This window comes from Botrytis fragariae (assembly GCF_013461495.1).
Source record: "Botrytis fragariae strain BVB16 chromosome Unknown tig00000163, whole genome shotgun sequence".
NCBI lineage: Eukaryota > Fungi > Ascomycota > Leotiomycetes > Helotiales > Sclerotiniaceae > Botrytis > Botrytis fragariae.
Genome location: NW_023500999.1, coordinates 761,576 through 785,354, shown reverse-complemented (window position 1 = coordinate 785,354; position 23,779 = coordinate 761,576). Strand labels below are relative to the sequence as shown.

Sequence of the window (23,779 nt, the reverse complement as noted above, 5' to 3'; positions counted from 1 at the left end):
TATTCCGTATCTTTATTTGAGAGGCAGAAGAAACCATTATAATCAACCCTCTATCACGTAATCCAGTTATTATAGAAGCCTCTCCATGATGCCAGAAAGCGTTGAAAGTTGTCTATAAGATGCCGAAGAAGTTCGAAACGTTGCCATACAAAGAAATATGCGATGTCTCCAATACCATCGATTCATTACAGTAAACTGACACCAAGGCTTATGCCAAGTTTTGGCAAGGGTCTTAAAAGATGTCGACTTATACAAATGGCAGTAGATTAAGAACGGCCAAAGGAGTGAAGGCATTAGCGATTCTTGTTCTGGTCGCTTTGACTCGCGGGATAGGAATTGGGACGTATTTTTGAGGCTCAGGGAAGTGTCCTCTCCAGATCTTATCATCAACCTTTCGCCCAAGTTCTTTCCAGGTAGTGATTTTGAGTTCCATGCGACAATGTAGATTTGGAATACAGTCTCGTACGTGAACGAAACGAATTGAAAATTCAGTCCGGCACTCAACACAATGTTCAATCTCACTTGTCTCTTCTTCAACTTTCTTCCAGTATAGCCCCCATGAGCTCTCAGGATATTTGCGGCGTATGTATCTAATTCGATCCCGGCTCGTTGGACAAACCCGGGGACGGATATGCATCGAATTCGAATAGCATTGAAGATGGGCACATATATCGACACGTAGTCGTATTACTTCGCCACATTTTCCTTGGAAAACCCTACGTTGGCGGACTAATGTAGAACCGATTGTCTTAACGAATGTAATCTGATCCTTCTGGAAACCACCAGATTCACTACCTTCGCGGATAACATTCCAAGGCACGTCTCTTTCGACAGTCCAGGGAAAATCATCTCGGTGATAAGGGGCAAAGAAGCAGATGTGGTGATGTAGATCCCGGGCTAGATATGATGCAGCCATCTCATTCATGCGATATGATCTACTCAATCTTTTTTGTGGTCAACCGAAAGTTTTGAAAGGTTCCGAAGAATCCTGCTGACACCTTTTGCGGGGCTCGAACGTTGCAGAGCACAATATGTATTGCAGCAACCATTCAAGGGCAAATTCTTAATATCATATTCCATTATCCTTCGGAATAACAAGTTCTCGTGGCGTGTTAGATTGAGGATGTATTTAGGTCCAATGATAAAATAGATTGTTTTGCACGAAATGGAGAATAGTGCGGCCGATGCGACATCTAAGCTGTCAGCAATCTGTTCAATCAATTCTCTAGGGAATCTCTTGAACGATGAGTTTGTTAATGCGTTTCGTTTGTGCTTGCAGCGTATCGATAGCGATTTAAGGAGGGCGGAAAGTTTCTCACAACGATCCATCTTGGCTGGAGCTGGGTGTTGTGGGAATCGATGATGTTGTAAAAGAGACACATTTCAGGGAAAGGTCTGGACAATTTGTGATGTAACTGTTCAAAAGAAGAGCGTCACTACTTAGTTTAGCGTATATGATCCCCAGACTTGATTAGTGCAATGGAGATCTTCAAGTACCGGTAGGTAAATAAATATATCATGTAGGCTTCGCTTAGTCATTTTAGAGTAATCTTGAGTGCTACCCTTCTATTATGCGGGGGTAAAAATGATCATTGTCCTTAGATGGTTAAGGAATATAAGGAAGTAAATGAGTTCTTTTATTCTGCAAAGTAATAGACTTTGAATTCTGCAATAAAAACTTCTTACATAGTTGCACATCAAAATGGTATCCGGTTCAGGTTACCGGATAAGACTCAATTTTCGTTTAATTTAAAGCCACACAACAACCAACACAAAGCCGGTCCAATTACAGTAGATGCGATGAATTTGGTGGTATGGACCCCAATCCAAAATTAAAATGCCAAATCCTCTTATTACTTTCTGAAAGCCGAGAATAAATTCCATTTTGAAGCAATATTCTTGCAGTGATTGGGAGAATCTGTTGGCTTTGTGCAGGATTACTTGTAAACCTCGCAGCTATTTTGAGGAATTATGTGCTCTGAGGATTTTGTATCAACTCGCATACAGCTTTTTTTTGATTGGAATCATTATGTCTTCACCATCCTGATTATCTCGAGGAAAGGGAGTCATCGCCGTTTCGTGATCCAGGACTTCAGCACAATTCTCAACCTGCACCCTCATGTTTGAAAGTTAGGCGACAGTGTCGATTACTTTATCCTAGCTATGCAAGTTGGCACAATCCAAAGTCAATATATCCTTTAATTCACTCACACTGAAAGTTCATCTTGTTTTGATTATACGGCAGAGTGAACGTGTCGGCGCCCCATAATAATTTATCAAGATGGCCGTATCCAACTCTTCAACTATATTTATCATTCACACTGTGCCTTTTCCTAGAAAGAAGTACAGTTGTTACTACTTTGTTGATACATCCCGTCTTTAGCTTATCGGATGTTAAATTCAACCTATTCGGCTTCGTTTCTGGATTCACTGTCTAACCGGCGATCAGTCTTCAAGAGTAACTGTGAGTATCTCCATCTTGGTCGCGTCCCAGCCAATCATACCTCTATATACCTAACACTTTGCCAAGTACCAGGTCCTCGAAGCTCTCTACCAAATGTGTGTCCTATACTACATCATGTATAGCTGTTTCCCCAGCTGCAGGACGGGAACCAAAAAACCATTGGAGCTAGAACGTTGTGGACTCTTCCGCGAGATCGAAGATCAATCAATAGACACCAATAGATGTAGCGAAGCAAGAGGTCGAAATGGTCAAAAGACTGAATTTAAGATGCTGAGACTTAAGCAACGCTGCCCTGCATGTGTTACGAGAGCAATAGCGGCAAAAGTGGCAGAGAGGAAGGCGAGAGAAGAAAAAGAAAGGCAAGCGGAGAGAAACGGGGAGAGAGGGGAGGTTCTGAGACAGTTGAGAATGGAGGAGGATGAAGAGGAAGAGACTCCTAGAATCAGTCAACACCAGTTCGCCGACCCCAATTTTCCTCTTCATACTTGTACCCCTGGCAAGAAGTTGGTTTGGTTTCTTGAACCAGATGAGCTGGTAGCAGACATAGAAGACGAACTGAGCGATGTAGCAAGTTTCCAAAAAATTGTGGAATCTATGGCTATGAAAGCAGAACTCTCTCTCAAATATCAGGATCAAAATCCGCACCGACTTACAAATCCTAACGATTCACTATCTCCCATGGCAGCCCTCACAGCTACTATTAATAATGATCAAGACAAATTCCCAAGCCTCGAAGACGATTCCACGACCCCACTATCCCCCATGTCTACGCTGCTAAGCGACACAGCGTCTGGAGAAGGGTCTCCTAAATTGCTTGGTGACACTGAAGGGAGTTTTGGCTTGGGCATTTATTTCTAAACGCTTGAAAGCGTGGAGATGAAAGCAATTGCAAACATCCAAGCTTTTCAAGTTAGTGGTGGGTAAAATGGTTTAGCGTCCATCAGAGTGTTCCACAGTTTGGAACTAGCAGCCTTAATGTGAGCTTAAAATATTAAGTCTTCCAATATTCGAAATGAACTTGAGATTTCAAACCAATAGAATTTTCGAATCAAGATATTGGAAGCATCTGAATGTTAAACTGCAGCCCGGGCCATTGAAAATAGTAGGACCCATCATATGTGGGAAGTGTGGCAGAATATAAGTAGGTAGATAAGAGAACTCAGGGTTGCACAGCAAAACTCCAAGAGATAATTAAACCACTAGTGTCGTTATAATAAAGTCAGAATGGTTGTTAATAATATTGCTACTTCAATGCTACGCGACTGGAAGTCTCCAAATGATCTCACTGGGGTATGAAGAACTTGTTGATCCAATCCCCAGAAGTAATTCTATGAAGGAGTTAGGAAAGCCTTTGTATAGTGAAAGGTTTGTCAGAATGGTTCTTTTGGGTGAGAATAGAAGAGATGCATATGAATGCTAAGTTACAATTTGCCCACGAAAGATTAGATTGAAGAGCCGACGCTTTGTCGAAATAAGACGATATTGTCCAAATTGAAATCTACTTTGAAGGCACTGGCGCAGTCCTGGAAATTGCCGAAGCTAGGTAGTTAGAAGAAAAGAAAATCCTTATAGAAATGCTTAAAGCTTAACAAGAGCGTGAGTTTTCCCCAAAACATTGTTTGCTGTCGATTGTTAATGAACCTTGGTATATACGAACTTCCGACTCGATAGCAGTAGAGGCCAATTAAGAGCCGAAAGAATGTCTAAGAGGCGTATGGAAGAGAATTGAAAATATCTACAATCTCTGGTGAAAGACAAAAATGCAGGCGACTGGCGACTGACTGATAGAAAGGGCACGGCTGTCAAGAGACATTGAGTTGATGATGTGATTCGACGAGACTTGTTTCCCTCATCCTCGGCAAGTGAAGGGGCCGGAAGGAAGAAAGCTGTGGACAGTAAAGTACCAATGAACATTTGAGATCGGATCGGGTCAATTAAAGTAAAGTTGGTCTCGAGACGAATGGCATGTGTGTAATTGAAATTGTGATAATATATGTGTTTATATTATTTTACATAGGTTTACTTTGTTCATCTATTCAGAAAGTCTTGAGCAACAGCACCTAGAGTTCTTCTTGACCAGATGCGGGTAAATTACGGGGTAATTGACGCCGCTTTTAGATGATGCTTTCACGTAGGCAATATTTTGGACGCCGCTTTGTTTTTAAAATTATGATCAAAAAGATCCTCTATCCACGTCCCACTGTTCCTCCCTGAATGCTTTCCAACGACATCATAAGGTTTGTCCCATATCAACAAGATGCCCTGATAGGTATCTTCGCGGATGTCTCCATAGCCGAGAACATGTCGTCTTTCACATATATGACAATTTTCCCTTGCTCTTGTTGCTTCCTCTCGCACGAAAGGCCATGTGGGCACGGTGCCAATTCTCTCTGAACACTGCAGAGAATTCCAAAGGGATTGAGCTCTTCAGAAGAAAAACACAAATCAATCGATAGATTGATAGGATTGCCGTCCCCGGACCCTCACGTCCCATATCTCACGGCACCACTATAAGCTTAATATCCTAAGCTCCGGTCGTCTGGCCTTCACTAAGACATACTAGTCGTTGATCCTCCGGGAGAGAAACATCCCGAACGCCTCTAGTTAAATGCGTAGGTCAAGTTCCTCTGACACTTATTTTCCTTACTTTTGGTAATATACCTTCATTTCTATTTTACTTTCCCCTATTTTTCTATGCCTGCGTGATAGCATCACAAGGTTCTCTGTATTTCCGAGCGAAAAGGATTCTTTATAACACGAAGGAGAAATTGTGAGACACGACGGGTAGGATTTGAGACGAACACGACGATCGAAATCTTACACGAACGAACGAATCCTTGTCTCGATATGGCTTGATTGTTTTGAAGATCGGATGAATAATTGAACAATTTTGACACAAAATACACAAGTAACTTGGGACGAATTTTGTGCCTGCGGACAATCTTCCAAACAAATCATCAAAGCCGCGACATTGAATCAGACGCGGGGAACTCATTGCGCATTATCTATCATCGTCACAACTAGAGATCCTTTACAGAATGCTCTGTACAAACAGACCCGAGGGCTTCGTACGTCCCAATACATTTCCCCTCAGCTTCGCATCCACTGACAGTTTTTCCAGGGCCCAGCCTCCCACCTCAATTCCTCAACCCTCCCCACAACTTGTTTCACAGACGTTATCCTCATTCCCCTTCCAACTTGGCTTGCTCTCGCCTTCGTACCTATCCTCTTTGCTCTAGGGCAACACCACCGCAAAATCAACTATAACCCCTCCACCGCACACTTGCGCTCCAATACCCGCTCCTCATGTCTTTACCTCACCTTCCTCATCATTTACTACTTCCTCATTTTTGCAAACATCGCCATGCTTACTCTCGAAATCGTGCGGTTGACTAACCTTCACTATGGCATTGGTTTACTGCCATTCGCCTACGCCGGAATCCTTCTCTCGGCTGCTTTGTTTTGGAGTGAAGGGATACAAAGACGTGTAAAGTGGTGGCAAGGAATAAACATGTTAGTTTGGGTAGGAGGAATTATCATGAGTGCTGTGCAGGTTATTGGATTGAAACAACAATATGGCTACGATGGGAGAAAGGAGAGCAAATACCCAGTTAGCGACCAGATTCTTGATGTAGCTGTCATGGCGGGTGTATATGCCGTCATTGCGCTACTGGAGGTGGTGCTGGTAGTATGGAGGAGAAAGAGAAGAACATCAGCCATGAGGTTGGAGAGAGGAGAAATGGGTGCGTTTGAATATGGGAGAGGTGTAAGTGAGAGCTCTGGCATGAAGGAGTAAATTATTGTTTCAGACCCGGAGACATTTTTGTGATGATCTTGTACTTGTACTTCTTGCAATTGGCTTTGTTGATTTGGCGTGTTGGAATGAATAGATTGGGACTATTCTATTGGGATATGGTCATGGTATACCCTGGGTACTTTACTTTTCACAAACTGTTAGGAAGAGTGTAAATACGCCTCGTATCTATTTACTATCACTAAGCTTATTGTCTGTGTGTATTGCCTCCCGCCTCGATCAATTAGCGGCGAATCTTTATCCATTGACTTACAGAACAGCAATTGCCACATAGCACTGCTACCGGAACGGAACGCAAGAGTAAATGGATTTCAAGATGAATGGTATCATGCCGAAAAATTGGTTTAACGTTTGAACCCTATCATGGGTCGATGCCCTTTCGCTATTCTGTGTAACAAAAGGATGCCGAATTTCTGACATCTGATTTGGTAGACAGGCGTACTGACGAGGCTAGATTGCTGAAAATTTCGGAACCACTCTTTTCTTTTGAGACCAGCTCAGCCAACTTACATCCATATCTCTGACCAGACGTTCCTTCCAATTAAATCCGCTATCCTTGAATGTCTCGAGAATTCATACTCGGATTCAACACAATTAATACCATTGATTCGAACAATGAGGCTTTTGAAAAGTATCAGCGCTGGCAGGGCATAAGTATGTTCTACATAGATGACGTACCAAAATATGCTATACTTTTGCACACATGGGGTATCGACGAGATCACTTTCCAAGACTTGGTGAATGGTCCGGGTGGAGACAAGGCTGGGCATGAGAAACTTTTGTTTTGCGAAAATATGGCTAGACAGAATGGCCTCGAATACTTTTGGATAGACACATGCTGTATCGACATATCGAGCAGCGTGGAAAGAAAAGAGGCAATTAACTCGATGTTCCGTTGGTACCAAGATGCTAGTCTATGTTGCGTTTACTTAGAACATGTATCAGCAGAATGGATGCCAAGCAGACACAATTGCGAAAAGTCTTCAGAGGCACAAATGCGGCGAAGTAGGTGGTTGACGCGGGGCTGGACTGTTCTAGAGCTTCTTGCACCACCTGTGGTACACTTTTTTACTCGCGAGGGTAAACTTATAGGTAGTAAGCCAAATTTGGTGCCGCTGATTCACGAGATAGCTGGTATTCCAATTTCGGTGATCCGAAGCGATGTTGGAATATTCGAAATAGATGCCGAAGAAGATTTTTCTTAGATTGAAAATCGCCAGGCTACATTTGAAGAAGATATTGCATGTTCAATGCTAGGCCTGTTTGGCGTCTATATGCCTCTTATATATGGCGAAAGAAAAGAAATTGCACTTAGAAGACTTAGGGAAGAGATTCAAAAGCGTAGAAACAATCGTGCGCCCAGACAAACGGAGCCAATTTCTCCCGATATCTCCAGCCAGCCCTTATATTCCCAGCCGCTAGGTGCCGATCAATTTCGGATCTTGCGGTTGGAGCCTGGAGCAGTAGGAAGCACCATTATTGGCGAGGTCTCTGAGCATAACACTTCAACGCACCCACAATACTATACTTTGAGCTATGTTTGGGGACAAGAGCCCAAGATCCATGGTCTTATGATCAACGGAGAAGCTAGATTTATAAGACCAAATCTTTTTCATGCTTTACAAAGAATGAGGCTTCAGGCTCCTATTCATATATGGGTGGATTCTCTTTGCATCAACCAGCGTGATGACTTTGAACGAAATGCGCAACTTAGTCAAATGTCAACAATATACACAGCAGCCATTGGTGTGCTCATATGGCTTGGTGAGGAGGACTCAACTAGCAAGTTTGCTATAGGTCTCGTTGCTAAAATGACAGTAAACGAATTTCGGTGGAAGGCCGGATGGTGGGAGCACTACGGGATAATTGGCCTGGCTCGCATCTTGGAAAGAACATGGTTTCTTAGGGGCTGGGTTCTCCAAGAAGCTGCCTTTTCAAGAAACTCCTCCATTTATTGTGGTGATCGACAGGTTCATATGGACCATCTTACAGGGCTTTAGACTTGGTTCGGGCTAATCCGAGTAGCACGCCCCCTTTATTCACGACGACAGTCCTGGCAAACTTTCATCATTCGGCTGCGGTTAGACTTCTCGATAATATCAAAGGCGCGTTCGAAAAGTCCGCAGTGGGTACGAGAACTCGCTGCCTTTTGACTTTAGAAACGCTTGTGGAATTGACCACACTCAGTGAGACTACCGACAAAAGGGTACTATCTTTTCTCTACTAAACCTTTCTAATGATGCCACTCGCGCTCCGCAATCTAATTCGTCTGACTATATAACTCCTGATTATAGTAAGGGTATACTAGATGTATTTGTAGACTTCATCCTGCACTCTTGCCGGCGATCGGGCTCGCTGGACGTTATCTGCCGTCCTTGGGCCCCAATCTCAAACTCCACGACACTTGATATCAGCTACCAAACTAGGCAGCGTTTCGGTGTACAATCGTATCCATCATGGATATCATCCCGAGACAATTTACCATTTGGAAATACATCTTGGCGATCAAACCGCCGAATAAACGGTATCTCTTTGGTCAGCCGTAACCAGAAGCGACTCTACAATGCCCATGGCGGAACTAAACCTGATGTCCACGTCGGATGTGGCGTTGACGGTGTATGCAATGGATCATTACACACCAAAGGAATAATTCTTGGAGAAATCATTCGAAGATCGACAAGATTCGCTGATGCTATCTTGACGACAGAAGGCCTAGAATCATTAGGATCGATAAGCCCCGGTCGAGACACGAATAGAATACATGTGCCAGATGCTTGTCGCATTATTTGCGCAGATCGCGACGACAAGGGCGAACCTGCACCGCTGGCCTATGAAGAAGCAATGACTAGTATCTTGAACACTGTATCCAGCAGCTGCGGTTCCATTAATCAGCAGCACCCGAGCTTGGTCATTGATATTGAGGAGCTTATTCTGAATATCCAAACTTCGGATACTGTCAAAGCGCACCTCAAAGTTGTCCGAGACATCGTTTGGAATCGGCGTTCTTGTCAACTGAAATTAAGCGTAAGTGCCAGCAACAAAGAGATGGAAAACATCGTGGTAGGTCTCGTTCCTCAAAACGCAAACTACGGTGATTCGGTTTGCATTCTATACGGCTGTAGTGTGCCTGTGGTACTACGGAAGTCATTGAATCTGGATGGAGAAGTGCATTGGCAGTTGGTTGGTGAAGCATATATGGACAGGATTATGAATGGGGAAGCAATCCATTCATATCTATTCGAGGAAAGTCTATTTAAGATCCGGTAGTACTATCACATGTGGGATTTGAAAAGATTGAATTTAACTTTTGAATTCTGTTGCTATGTATCCCACTAAAATATATATGTACAGATGTGCTATGAGAGACTTTTACACCAATGACTATAACACTTGTGGAAAATACTGCCTAAACTAGCCCTATAACGTGTGTATTTACAAACTGACATGCTTCAATAGACTGACGTGAACGAACAAGCAGTGGACCAACTCATACAGAAGAAAATCAATGAAACGCTTCAGCAACTAGAGGGTATTCGGCAAAGAATCTAAGCAAAGCCGGTGCTGACAACAAAGCTTACGTCGTCGTTGAACGAGGTGGCGAGATCGAAGGTGTGAACTCCACCGTTGGACGCAGCGTAGAGTACATTGTTGTAGTGACGGAAATAGCGGGTAGGGTAACTCCAAGCTCTAATCGAGTTACCTTGGCCGTTAAGACCAGCTTGTGGGCAGAATGTAGCATCTTCGTGGAACGCCTTGGTGCCGTCATTGGCATTGAGCAGAAGTCCAAAGTCGTAGTGTCTGATGTAGCTGCCGGGGGTATCGTTTGACTCAAAGGAGAAACAGGCGCTATTTCCAAGACCGGTGCGAACATACCAGCTAGCTTGTTGTTTGAGCGCGGTGGTGCTGGATGACGTAACAACTTGAGTATTCACGCTGGCGCCAGTGTGTGCAATGTAGCGTGTTGTGTACCCGGCGGTGGTAGCCCGAAGGGAGATCGAGGAACCAACGGTAAGAGCAGTTCCGCTGGTCAATGATGTGGTAGCATATTTAGCAGCTACGATGTTGGCCTGTACCGAGTTCTCGGTGGCATCAGATGGATAACCAGTGGTCATCACACCCTCGTAGAAAGTTCCCTGAGCGCTTACACTATTGTCTCCGCCGATTCCGAGAATGATAGCACCTTCTTTGCTCATTGGGTTATAGCCAGACGCACTTGGGCGCACACCACTATAGTACGTCGACAGAGCGCCAGATGCAGCGTTGGCACCTCGAAGCGCCCATAGATTTGGTCCTCCCTTGACGACTGCAGTGAAGAAACGTGAGGTGATTGATGGATCTCCAGTGTTGACACCAGCACTCACACCGGAGAATAGGCCGTTCTCAAGATCGGCCATGAGCCAAGGACCACTGCCGGATCCTGATCCCCAACCGGTACTGTCACCAAAGTAGATGGCTTCCATGTGACCGTTACCAGTGTCAAGACTACTAGTCTCTGCATTACCATAGTCGAAACAACATCCACCATTGTAGTGCGTTCCATCAAGAATTGCGTACATACCCTCCGCTGCATCAGCTTTAGCTATTCCACTAGGGGCATTATTGCGGTAGCCTGTTCCGGGCGAAATGAAGACTCCGTATGCTTTTTGACCGTTCAGTGTGACAGGTGCGCCAATTGCAGAGGCCAAGTTATCGTAACTGTTCACATCGGGACCGTCAAATCCTCCAGGAGGAGCTTGGGTGAGGTGATTACCACGGCCAGACTGATCGTAGATTATTGTGATGAGACAGGTGGTGTTAGCGCAGAAAGTGTCTTGAGAAGCAGCATTGGCCACTCCTCCTGCAGCTAGAGGTGCAATGTTTGTAGTTGTTCCATCTGAGCCACGTTTAACCTAGTATATCGAAGAGTCAGTGATCGTTTACCAAAGAATATAAGGTTGAGCATCTGATTGCTTACCTGGTAGAGCGAGCCGCTGAAGGCACTGTACAAAGCTCGAGTAGTACTATGTGCGGCAACTGTAAGATTGAGGGGTCAGCCATCAGGAACCTTTACAACGTAACGAGATCTGAAGTAATCAATTGGGGGCTTACCACACGGAGTTCCACCAGAGGAGTAGATATCGCAGGGTCCAGCAGCAGCGAGAGGGCTAGCGGCAACAAGGCCTAGAGCAAGTACGCGAGCGCGTTGGAGTCTTTGACGTGAAAACATATCTAATCACTTTTGTGGCGGAACGACGGTGAGGCACGCTTGAAAGTTCTCAAATCATTAACGAGAAGCTTAGATGGCCACTAACGTTGAACTGTAGACTGTAAGGTCGGCGTCTGGCCTGCCTTTTATTATCTTCATCAACTTTGTGGAGCTTGGCTTGCATGCTCCTGATTGGTACGCATAGCATGCACCTACCTAGTCGTATTGATAATTACTCTAAAATAGCCACTCATCAGATATCCGAGGACCAAGAGTCATATGGAACTTTTTATTCCACCTCTGATGCTCACGGAACAAGTATTATACGCGTCACGAGGTCTGACTTGTACAGTGCTAAAGAAACGACAGCACCAATTTGATGGGGAACTCGGGTCATCCCGAATGCACCCCGCATACCTAATCATAGGTATTGTTAGTAGAATTTATGCACTATGTCAACAATCAGTGGAGGAATGCCCGCCACTTCAGTGACCCGTGCCACTTTTAATTAGAACATATATCTGCTATTAGTTAGTTCTCTGAACTAAAACAGCGGATTGTATAGCTGCAGATATTTATATCCAATACCGGGTCCCAAGACCTGCAGGTATAAAGATATTCCATGCGCTCCAATCGGCAGCACACAGGTTGATCTTTGGTAATTAGATCTGCGGGGTAAGCCAGAGTGTTTAAGAATTGTGATTAACCCAATATTGAAATCCGGGGCCCCAGGCCGGCAATAAACTGCCGAATCGAGCTGCCCGTCCCGTTGTGCATGTGAAAAGTATGCTCGCTTAAGCACTGGTGTCGGTACCCACTTCAATTGTAACCATAGCCACTTGATGGAATAATTCGGCAGATGCAGGTACGTAGAACTGTCAATTAGAAGTATGAAAGTATATATTTCCGGAGGCTTTGATTGGCCCTGACATAATGGGAAAATAGCGGGAGAAAAGCTTGATGTTCACAAGACTATGTTAAGCCGTCGACCTCTATCATCCCGAGGTCCACCAGTCTAAAAGATGTTGTCTTACCTGCGATCCAATAAATACCGATGTAGTTTGCCTAATAGTTCCATGTACAGTGTGCCTTGGAATTAAAAGAACTTTTCGTCTCGATACATAGGATTTTCATCGCAAAAATATTGCGAAGTCCAGGAGATTAGATCTTTGAACAATGAGAAGAAGAGTAATGAGCGTTGTTGCATTCACGAACGCAAGCATCGATCATATTGGGTACGGTCGGACCATACTCCGTATATCGAGTTGTTCTATACTTCGTGAAAGATGGTCCTGCGGCAGATGTTGAAAATCCTCCGAGAAGGTGTTGAGATACGAAGAGTGGAGTAAAGAGGAGAGGAGAGTGGCTCGAGTGGATCATTACCAACTATACCACGTGACACTACATCACGGCTTGCTGCTTTTGTTGTCGATAAAATTTATCCAGCGGGTCAATGACAACGCAGCAACATCTTACTTCGCTCATATTGCGAGAAACTATTAACCGTTGGTCTATCTCATGTTTGTTCTGTCGGAAACATCGTATTCACTTAGAACACTGGATTCCTCGAGAGCATTGGACCCCTTGGCGTTATCCATAATATCCAGCGGCTCCATTCAAATGAACAACAACTAGGTACTTCAGAATTGGAATCTAGAATGCCAAGCCGATAATTGGACAATTTGCCGCGGGAGACAAATGATGAAGCTGATAAACAGAATTCCTCTTTTGCTGCACTTTCTTGCTCAACATAATTCTGAGCAACTTCAACAAGATCAGAGCATGGGCGACGTAATATTAGACAGCCATGAACGAGAAGGTGATAACAACCGTTTGGCCGATAACCATACGCTGCTACACTATGCGCAAGGTAAGGATTTGACACAAAGATCATGTAAAACCTGTTCGGTATTACACCCGTTTGATCCAATCAAGTTAAAACCTGGAGATCGACATATCGGAGTGTATACGATAAGGAAAACAGCACCAGAAGGCTGCGAGCTGTGTTCAATCCTCTTGAAATTTGCAACTTACAAAGTGGAGTGTGTGGCTTTCTTGAAATTTTCTTTCCAATATGGCTACTTAGCTGCGGTAGTTTCTTTGGATGGGAAGGAACCTCCCCTAAGAGAGTACTGTGTCAGCCTCAGCACCTTGCCTGGTAAGACCGCCTCGACAATTCTGCAATAACTTACGTTGGAAATTTTATAACTGAAACTCCAAGGTCAACCTCCACCATGGCCTTGCTTTGCACCCCAGCAACATATTCCTCCGCGAGTTAAGATATGGAATGCAATTCGCCATATCTAAACGTGGCTCAGCCAGTGCGTGAGCCTTGATAGTTTAGGTCTTACAGGCCATCAATTCCACGAGGTCAGCGAACTTATCATGCCAGTGCTACCTACTCGTGTGCTAGATGTTAGTCGGGTTGGATCTGATGGTAAAGTTTACTTGATTCACAGCCATGGAAAACGCCAAAAATACACAACCCTAAGTCACTGTTGGGGCGATGCGACCCATGCGCCTATTACGACCTTAAAGGCCACTCTTTCCGATAGAGCGTCTGGGATTGTTCTTGACTTTTTACCAAAAACATTCTGAGATGCTGTAGTTATCACCTACCACCTGAACGTAAATCATATATGGATTGATTCACTTTGTATCATCCAAGATAGTGAAGAAGATTGGAATTTAGAAGCTTCCAGAATGGCACATATTTACTCTTCTAGTTTCTTGAATATAGCTGCAACTGCTTGCAAGGGTAGTACGGTTGGTCTTTTCTGTGACGGCTGGAATGAGGAGGATGGATTCTTGGGGACTCCACGTGAGATTCGGGGTGCAGGAAGTACTTCAAACCATGGCGATTATTAGATCTATATGCAGGAGATAGACCACAGCCACTTACACGATTCCGAACTACGTATAGAAGGTCCTATGGTAGGAGTTTCAGAAGGGCATGCAGAAGGGTTAGGCTAACATTGTCCAGATGTCCCGAGCGTGGGTATATCAGGAACGTTTCCTGGCACCTTGGACTGTACATTTCACTTCAGCAGAAATTACCTAAGAATGCGGCAGCATGGTCGTTTGTATATGCCCGTGTGATATTCATTTTAACCTTGACATAGTACCACGGTATCATAACTATAGCCACTGAAAGAAAGAAAGATCTATGGTTCGGACAGTGGGGAATAATTGATGAATATTCCAAGCTCAATCTCAGTAAGCCAGCAGATAGGCTCCCAGCTATTGCAGGGATCGCGTCTCACTTCGAGAGCCACAAACGTAGGATAAAGAATGGGAAATCGACAACATCACGTTATTTCGCGGGTCTTTGGGAAGACAACTTGCATCATGATTTGCTATGGCGTGTGACCTTCCCAGAGAATAAACCTCGTGAGGTAGTTCGAATCGTCCCATACAATGCACTCACATGGCCATGGGCTTCTCTGGATTCAAAATTCATACCAAGCGGGAAGCCAGGTCAGAGTGTTAACATAGGGATCCACTACAGTACTGGTGGTATAGCCCCCGATTTTAAGATTTTGGATTGCTTTACAACTCTAATCGATCCGTCTAATATATACGGTGGTGTTAAAAGTGGAAAGATTGTTTTGCAGGGAAGGTCCGTTACACCAACAAAAGTAGAATTGTTCTACGAGGGATCCTAAGGTTACAAATTGTACTTCCATGATGTTAAAGCAAAGAGTCGAGCGATCAAAGACAATCAAAGTTTGGGGAAGCTGATAGCAGATAACCCACTGGCGTTGTCAAGAATTATCAAAGACAGAGTCGATTATGGAGAATTACATTGCTTGTGGATCAATTCATTTCAAGGTGTTAGGCGTAATGATTACCGCCATTTAGCACTAGTTTTGAAGCAATCAGAAACTCCAGAGGTATATGAGAGAGTGGGTATTGCCACGCTTGATAAAGGTGGCATAGCAGTCGGTGGTGGAATCAGTGATTCTACTTTTCGTAAATTTATGGAATCCATTTGGACTAGAAGTAGCATCCAAACATTTGAGGTTGTCTAAATCTGGGTGAATACTTCAAATAGGCGACTCCGATGTTGGGCTCAAACTGTTCGGAAAATTTCCCATGTATTCAGGACGTCTAGGAGAAGCCGATTGAACCAATGACAGGAATGAACCCTTCTTTTTCTTGTCGATGCTCTTCAACGTCATTCAAACATTCACTCTCGTCAAATCGTCAAATTAAATAGGTTAGATTGCAGTCCGGACTGTTGGACACCCTGCTTCTAGGGATATACAGATTGAATAGTCGACTGTATGACGCAGGGCAACACTTCCGAAGATTACAACACTCTCGCCGCTTTGCTAGGCTCTACATTTAGCACACTAACAGCACATCTTAATATAACCCTTAGGAACGGGATTGACTTATATATGCATAGTTCATCAGATCCCTTTCCAATAACAACGTATTGGCTTGCTACCATTATACTTGAAAGAAAGACGCACTACGACACTTGCTAGCTGATTTAATTATTTGAATGGGATGCTTCTCACAGTTAAATGAGTGGCGGCAAATTTTTTTTCGAAGAACTTTGGATCGAATCAACTAGAAACAGCACGCTATCTATCAATATCCTCCTTGTTGTAGCAAATGATTGATCTCTCCAGCTTGACCCGCTTGTTTAGTGTCTGTTGGACAATAGCAGAACACCCTAGGTCCGGGAGTCTATCTTTGGTATTATTATTTTTGGTTTTAGATTTATTTAAGGAAGAGATATGAAGAATAATCAACTGTTCCCACAAAATCTATATATTAGAATCTACCAAGTGACATCTTCATCATTCTCTTCGGAGGGAAAGCCCTACTCGTCGTCTAGAAAATTGTCAAAAGATTCCCCTTTTCTTCCAACAGATGTAGAAGATAAGCAAGTGACCGATTCCAAATGCAAATCTCAGTATGGAATCGAATACCATTGGCACGCCTTCCTCTGACCTCTATCTAGTTTGTTATCTAGCAAACAAACAAAATAACTTTATATATTCAAACAACGCTTTCCCCTCCATCATTACTAAGTAATCACCAGCGTTTGTGGTTTAGTGGTAAAATCCATCGTTGCCATCAATCTCTTTCAAGGAGTGCGAAACAACTTCGATGGGCCCCGGGTTCGATTCCCGGCGAACGCATTGTTGTTTTGCCTTTTCAATCAATTTAAAATTTTGAATCATTGTTTTGTCGTCGATTTTTGAAGTTGTGGTGGGCTCAAAGTTTTGAAGCTTTTTTGTGATAGTGGGGTAGTGTGGGGTGGTTGTGTTTTTTTCTGGAATGATAAGTAAGCACCGATATCTTTTGATATAACCTGGAGATTTTCATTTGCTTCTGAGAGTCTTGTTGATACGGAAGTCGTGAGAGATTTGTATGGGTAGGGCAGCTCTCTGTACATGGTATCTCGGAATTTGAACATTTTGGATTCTTCCGTTTTGCCCAATCCTGCATATTTTGACGTCCCGTTGACCAATGATGATTGCAGTTAGTGTTCTGCAATGCAACAAGTACCATAACCCCCAGCTTTATAGTTATTCCCTTCCATCCTCCAATTCTTAAGAGAAATGATACAGATATACGATAACTTACATAAATCTATTCCTTGCTCCTTGGCAAGAGTTCACTTCCATCCTCAATTATATCATCGTTTTCGAATTTCTCACACCCTTCTTCGAGAGAGATTACAAAGAATATGCCTTCAAAGTGGACAGAGGCACATAAGTCAACTAATGGGCCGGGTGATGCACGTCCAACCGCCTTGCAAATTGTACAGGATGAGGATTTAACAGGCAAACTCACCGGAAAGGTCTTCCTCATAAGCGGTTGCTCTTCGGGAATTGGTGTCGAAACAGCCAGAGCTCTGTCTACCACGGGAGCGACATTGTATCTAACTGCACGGGACATCACCACTGCTGAAAAAGTACTCGAGGATATCTTGGAACCCGGTCGAGTGGAGATTCTGAAAATGGATCTCAGTTCATTAGCTGGGGTGAGGTTGGGCGCGGAGAAATTTCTAAGCAAAAGCTCCAAGTTAAACGTGTTAGTGTGCAATGCTGGAATAATGGCGATCCCAAATTATAACACAACTGTGGATGGGTTCGAGATGCAATTTGGGGTTAACCATTTGGCACATTTTCTACTTTTTCAACTGCTGAAGGATACATTACTTTCTTCTGCTTCTCCATCATTCAATTCGCGGGTGGTTATGGTATCCAGCGCCAGTCATCGTAATGGGGGTATCAGACTCGAAGATTACAACTACACCAAAAGGCCAGAAGAGTATGACTTATGGGGTTCATACTCACAATCAAAGATAGCCAATATCTACATGGCCAATGAGATTGATCGTCGCTATGGTCAGCGAGGGTTACATGCAACGTCACTGATGCCGGGAGCAATACTGTCTGGGATTAGTAGACATCTTGACCCAAAAGACGTCGCGGAGTACAATGCCACAGAGGTAATGAGAAAAACAATGAAAAGTCCAGAGCAAGGTGCTGCGACAACAGTGTTAGCTGCAATTGGAAAGGAGTTTGAGAACAAAGGCGGAGTATACCTAGAAAATTGCGAAGTTGTAGGACTCTATCCTTCTGATCGTCAGCTCGATCACGTTGCTAATATTCCGGGATATGTGGAGCATGCTTTTGACAAAGAAAAAGAAGGTAGACTTTGGCTAGACTCTCTGAAGATGGTCGGATTGGATGAGTAAGAGTTTGGAAAACTTAGTGTATGGTATCAGGGTATTCAATTCTTTACATTGGTAGATATTGAACAGTGCATACATAATACACTCATTTTTTGCTAAGCTGGCACAGTATCAATTGACTTTATTTAATCGATTGGATGTATAAACTAAAAGCCTATGATTATGGTACTAAAGTTCGGGTTATTGAAACCTTTGTATCTCTCTCCCAGAGTATTCAATGATTTAACTGCAATGCAACAATACAAGATTTGAAGTATCTAAAAGTAACTCGAAATTCAAAAATTGTTCAATATTTCAATCGCATTTAATGTCTCAAATGATTTGATTCTTCTAATTGATTTGGGAATTTAATGATCTTTATTACTGTAAAACTATAGTCCAGACTATTAGACACCCCGTTTTTTACCTACACCAATAGACTAGAATAACAACTTCCTCTAATTTCTCCCTACCGTAACCTCTATCAGACTTGAAAGTTCCGAGTCTAGTACCATTAATATTAAAGTCGCATCAGAATCCATGGTTTGAGTTCTGACTATCTTGATACCAGTTTGTTCCTTTTCGAATGTATTGATTCGGAGAATTGAATCAGATTCCTACCTAGTTTATCGCATTTCGTGAAATCTTAGAAATATGGCATGTATCTCGATGAATCGTGTCTATATTGAGTGTTTTTAGCGAGAAGATTATCCGAAGATGGGAGTTATAGATACCGTTTGTTGCCTTAATTATGTACCATGCCAGTACAATAGTGACAATATAACTGCAAGACAAACCAATTCCAGTTCATCCAGAAACACTTTTTGCCATGTAAGATAAAACTCAATCCAAGAAGTAACTCTAAGTCCAAAACCAGTATCATCCACTTCAAAGACAGAGCTGATTTTCTCTTTAGAGAACTCAATCGGTTCGCTTTCCTCGTCATCTGAATCATAAAGCGGCAGATGCGTTCTCCAATCTTCCTCCGACTCAAATTGCTTGTAAACAACGATTGTCAGTGCTGTGTTGCAGTGAGAGATCGCGTGTCGGTTATGGTGCTTCAATTCAACTTTACATACTGTTAGACAATATCGACACTGCAAAAGTCCCGAATGAACATGCCGAGATGTGTTGCTCTCGTCGGTGCCGGTGTTTTCCTGACAAGGTTCTTGTAACGCTGACCATATATCTTCAGGTCTACTGTAGGCACAGTATAATCTCGTGCGGAACTCAGAATCATCTTTCTCGAGATTCAGATGAGAACAAATATGTATATAACTAGGTGCTTCAAAACTTTGGCATTTCCAATTGTAATTCATGAATTTTCGGGTGAATAGGGAACCATTCTTCATACGACACTCTCCTTTCTTCTCTGTGGTCAAACTCTTAGAAAACTTATCAACGGAGTAGTTCTCAGGTGCCGACAAAAGTCTTAAGAGCCGCTGGGTTTGAGCATCGTTACCAAAAAGTCGGTAGTTTTTCATTGCCATTTTGGAAATAGTGACGCCAAAATTCTTGTGAGTATACAAATCCACCTGGCGTAGTTCATCTTCTTTCAAACAAGTTGGTATTGTATCAAATGCTGGAAGTCCAGAAATCGCGGGGTTAGTTGAATATTCATTCCAGCAATAAGACTTTTTGGCATATCTCTCAGCATTTTGTATTCTATGAAGCTTTCTGCAGACAGTACAAACGATCTGATCCTGAAGATCATGTTCCAAAAGATTCAGAAATTCCATTGTGTCGTCTTTCGAAGTCTTCAAGCCATCGATATATTGAGTTCCAATCACCCAGCCAATCTGTCGACAAGTGAGGAAAAAGGATCCAGCCGATACAGGAGTGAGATATTTAGCAATCATTTGCATAGTATCGTTTGGAACTATGCGAAACGTGGAGTTTTTTAAGGCATCTGATGGATTTGGCTTCGAGACGGCAAGATATCGATAGGATCGGAATGGATTTTGTCGAAAGAGAACGAGCTGGGGTTTAATACTATCCATTTTGAGAATGGGTTCAGATATTATGAAGTCTGAAACGTTGATAGGATCGATTTATTTGTAAATGAGTAGTGATAGGAGGGGGTTGAAGAGTGTCCTTGTATGTGAGGATGTACTGGCTAGTATAGCCACCTGTTGATTGCGAGTTTTATAGCCGTATTTTATGTTTCCCTACTAGATATTTCTAGCTGGGAACAAGCTAACTATCTCAGGTCACTCATGTGTGTGTGTAGGTACAGCGGTAGTAGTGAATGTCACATCCAAGAATTTCAATCACATTTTGTCGAAACCACCCCAAATCCTTAGCCTAGAGATGGCCAAGCTGATACGTTATCAATCGTAGTCTTGGTATTCACTTGCGAACAATTTTAAGATTTGGTTCCATATTAGAATCAGAATCGGGCAAACCCTTCCCATTTTTGAAAAAAAAAAATTGAAAGCTCCTTCCGGCTCCAAACGAGGCTATTCCTACCGCACCTTCCAACATATTGATTATATGAGTAGATATCTCTTCTTTTTTTAAACAACTGACTTCTAAAATCAACATCTTGAGATGAGAGTAAGGATTCGATAAGCATTTACTCTCATCTTACTCTTTGCAGAGATTGGTCAAACACATTCAACTGTCATTGCTCTCAAGTGGCTGCATTTTTTGTAAATGCTTAATTATGGATATCTAGTGTTGATACTTTGGTATCCTACGCCGGAGCCTGATCTTTGCTGGGTGTTGAGGAAGGTTAAAAGGGTTCATCTGGGGTTGGTTGGATGTGTAGCATTTGAACTACAGTATGGCCTTTGATAGCGAGAGAGGAGAGCAAAGAATATTAATGAATTTTACAATATATCACAAGATTCGAGTCAGACAAGATCATCACAACTCGGCTGCAAGTTAATTTCCCGAAATAACCAACTCATCCTCTCCGTCTGCACTCCCGATATTCAAGAGCCGCTTTACATATGGATAATTATCAAAATGCAGCTTCACTTCTCGATTCTCACGAGCACGAGCACAAGGAGTGTGAAGATCAAATCAGCTGGAATGATAATCTACATTAAAGCTCCACGGTATGCACTGCCCACTGCGGGTTGATCTACGCGGAGTCCTACAAAAGAGAACGGATTCCTGTCTACATGGGCATTGCAAGGAAAATGAGAGGCAAAAGATTTCATCAAGGACTGGGTTGATGGTACGCCTTGAGGTCGACAGGTGTTTCAACCCAGAATACGCAAATTAGTATTTACAGCTTCAGTTCCTTTAAGTAAAAGCAGGAAAGTACAAAGAACCAACGACATTGGAGGGTAGTAATGATAGACAAGCTGTAAGATGAGATGATGACAGCAACAAATTGCTATTATCAATCTCATTGCTCCAAAGACGATCAGACAATGGATGCAATTTTTGCACAAATCTTTCTCTCAATTGATAACGGTAAATTTAGTAGGGACGTTAACAAATATTTGAGCCTTCTCGCCAAGTCTTGGAGCCCAGGCATTATAGCCAACCAGATAAGTCTCTTTTCCTCGTTTGATCCATCCAATTGTGAATCTAGAGGGAGCTTAAATAATCATCATATAGGTCGAAAGAGAAAGAAGTTTGTCAGCTTGTGCCGGGGTAGTGCACTGTGACAGAAGTAGTAGAGTTGTGGATTTTGTGGTATCAAGAGAGGGGAGGAGAGTGTCGTTTGCTAAACTTACATAGTTGAATGATGATACGAGGCAATTCACTTTTCCGAGCCCTCGACTTCAAACAGCCAAGGGAAGATTATAAATAAATCCATAAACATCTTCCAGCCGACCCAATACGCGGGTGTGCCTTGATGTTGTCCAACATGCTCTGTGGGAGCGAGATTCGTTTGGAATCTCCAGTCTCCATGAACCACAAACGAGATTAATCATATAGAAGTACTAGTAGCTTGAGGTTAGAGACTGACACTTATCTTGCCGTCAGGTAATGACAGTGAAAGAATGAGAAAACATACTAGAAAATTCTTGTTGCCAATAGACTCAGAAAATGCATGGTGCCTGAGATGCTACTAACAATACAGAAACTCTACAGTTTCGGGGCTCTGTCGACCTAGCTTGCCAGTCTTTAGAGAATTGTCAGATAGTAATTCTTCAACTCCTAAGGTCTATGTAATGATGGCGTCAAAGCTTTGAGGTATGCACTTCGACTCCTGGTGCGTATTTTATGCCCGAAAAACTATAAAGATTCACGATCAAGATAGTGAATACCACGAAAGGCGAGTCATTTGGGGTATTTCCCCGCCCTTGATTTGACTGTAGATACTTTGTATCCTCAAGTTCAACATGAAACTTAGATACATCACATGTAAATGATGTAATCGATTTAATGCAAATGTGAATCACATACCAAGAACGGATATAGACATACGTTACAAACAGAGTGTACATTCCTTCGGCAATAGGCATAAAATCATCTTAGCTCCAACATTTTATGCTCTGCATTAGACATGGAACTTCTTTAATACTATCGAAAATAGTATGGGAGCAAGGCGATATCTTGAGTGAATTGATCGACGGCGGAGTAAACTCGGCGGACGAGTTTGGAGAGGGAAGATTTGACGACAGCAAGAGTGCTACCCAAGTACCATCATTGATAGTGAATTCTTCACAGACACTCACGTTTAGATAAATAGCGCTCAAAACCGAAGAACAGCGCTGACAAGTGATCGCTCTATGTAGTCAGAAAAAAGCACATGGACATTCTCATAGTCGTCATTCCGAAGACTTTGCATAAATCGATATGATTCATCTAGAGACAAAACAACGCATCCCAAGATCATGTCGTAGTATCTATTTAGTATTGATATCACAAAGATGATATAATTTCAAAATTCCGACCCTCCATAACAAATTAACAATCCATCTCACCCCCACCCCAAGCCAGCCCAGCATCCCACGTCCCTCGCTTAAAATCTCTGCTAACAAAAAATCTTTTCACCCCACTCTTCAAACGTAGGAGATATTGTTAACAAAGCCTCTTATATCCATCAATCAACCAAATATCCGGCATGGTGTAGTGGCTAGCATTTCCGCCTCTCATTCGAAGCTTTCGAGCTTCAATCAAGTCGCGGGAGACCGGGGTTCAATTCCCCGTACCGGAATCACCTTTTTGCATTGTTTGGTGGAGGTATTGGGCATGTTCTAGACTTTTAGATCTTTTGCTACTGGTACAAATTATGATACTCAATCACATTTGCAAGTGTGCTGCAAGAAGACCAGTAGAGATGGCAGAAGCACAGAACTAGCGATGGGGATTATACGTTGCTTGTCTATTTTTATGAAGTTTTCAACTGACCATGATCCGAAATATATTCCCTTTTTTCCATGTAGGTAAGATTGGAATATATTCCACTAATAATACGGTGAAGTTGTTGTCACTCATTTTCATCAATCAGTATGCTCAATACACTCTCACATTGTCAATCCCCACGAGTGAACCTCGGCTACTGGCCTCACCTACGTACTGTCGGAAAACCATCAACGTCGAATCTTACCACCAGGATAGATTCTCGAAAATTATACACGTATCTCAAAATACGCCGATCACTATTAGACAGCCAGCTGTTCTACGCGCGACCATTTCCTTGTTAATCAT

At 42.9% G+C, this 23,779-nt stretch overlaps 8 protein-coding genes across 8 annotated transcripts; 5 read left to right on the top strand and 3 right to left on the bottom strand.

Annotated features, from left to right (window-relative positions):
• Positions 1 to 247: 247 nt before the first annotated feature.
• Bfra_009819 (uncharacterized protein) lies at positions 248 to 1,329 on the bottom strand (the record flags this gene model as incomplete). The annotated part of the gene is made up of 2 exons (XM_037340156.1): positions 248 to 897; positions 1,017 to 1,329. 2 exons carry the CDS (start codon positions 1,327 to 1,329, stop codon positions 248 to 250), a joined length of 963 nt encoding a protein of 320 aa, XP_037189379.1.
• Positions 1,330 to 2,578: 1,249 nt separating this feature from the next.
• Bfra_009818 (uncharacterized protein) lies at positions 2,579 to 3,322 on the top strand (the record flags this gene model as incomplete). Its single annotated transcript, XM_037340155.1, has 1 exon — positions 2,579 to 3,322. The coding sequence occupies one exon, from the start codon at positions 2,579 to 2,581 to the stop codon at positions 3,320 to 3,322; it is 744 nt and encodes a 247-aa protein (XP_037189378.1).
• A 2,180-nt stretch (positions 3,323 to 5,502) lies between these two features.
• Positions 5,503 to 6,260, top strand: Bfra_009817 (uncharacterized protein; the record flags this gene model as incomplete). Its single annotated transcript, XM_037340154.1, has 2 exons — positions 5,503 to 5,532; positions 5,586 to 6,260. 2 exons carry the CDS (start codon positions 5,503 to 5,505, stop codon positions 6,258 to 6,260), a joined length of 705 nt encoding a protein of 234 aa, XP_037189377.1.
• Positions 6,261 to 6,934: 674 nt separating this feature from the next.
• Bfra_009816 (putative nb-arc and ankyrin domain protein) lies at positions 6,935 to 9,545 on the top strand (the record flags this gene model as incomplete). Its single annotated transcript, XM_037340153.1, is given in 4 exon segments — positions 6,935 to 7,441; positions 7,484 to 8,237; positions 8,249 to 8,484; positions 8,577 to 9,545. The coding sequence occupies 4 exon segments, from the start codon at positions 6,935 to 6,937 to the stop codon at positions 9,543 to 9,545; spliced, it is 2,466 nt and encodes an 821-aa protein (XP_037189376.1).
• Positions 9,546 to 9,823: 278 nt separating this feature from the next.
• Bfra_009815 (putative fungal alpha-l- protein) lies at positions 9,824 to 11,484 on the bottom strand (the record flags this gene model as incomplete). Its single annotated transcript, XM_037340152.1, has 3 exons — positions 9,824 to 11,167; positions 11,233 to 11,291; positions 11,367 to 11,484. 3 exons carry the CDS (start codon positions 11,482 to 11,484, stop codon positions 9,824 to 9,826), a joined length of 1,521 nt encoding a protein of 506 aa, XP_037189375.1.
• Positions 11,485 to 14,166: 2,682 nt separating this feature from the next.
• Bfra_009813 (putative het domain-containing protein) lies at positions 14,167 to 15,494 on the top strand (the record flags this gene model as incomplete). The annotated part of the gene is made up of 5 exons (XM_037340151.1): positions 14,167 to 14,305; positions 14,387 to 14,397; positions 14,447 to 14,494; positions 14,586 to 15,082; positions 15,167 to 15,494. The coding sequence occupies 5 exons, from the start codon at positions 14,167 to 14,169 to the stop codon at positions 15,492 to 15,494; spliced, it is 1,023 nt and encodes a 340-aa protein (XP_037189374.1).
• Positions 15,495 to 17,170: 1,676 nt separating this feature from the next.
• On the top strand, positions 17,171 to 18,187 carry Bfra_009812 (putative ww domain-containing oxidoreductase protein; the record flags this gene model as incomplete). The annotated part of the gene is made up of 1 exon (XM_037340150.1): positions 17,171 to 18,187. One exon carries the CDS (start codon positions 17,171 to 17,173, stop codon positions 18,185 to 18,187), a length of 1,017 nt encoding a protein of 338 aa, XP_037189373.1.
• Positions 18,188 to 18,912: 725 nt separating this feature from the next.
• Positions 18,913 to 20,163, bottom strand: Bfra_009811 (uncharacterized protein; the record flags this gene model as incomplete). The annotated part of the gene is made up of 1 exon (XM_037340149.1): positions 18,913 to 20,163. The coding sequence occupies one exon, from the start codon at positions 20,161 to 20,163 to the stop codon at positions 18,913 to 18,915; it is 1,251 nt and encodes a 416-aa protein (XP_037189372.1).
• Positions 20,164 to 23,779: the final 3,616 nt, after the last annotated feature.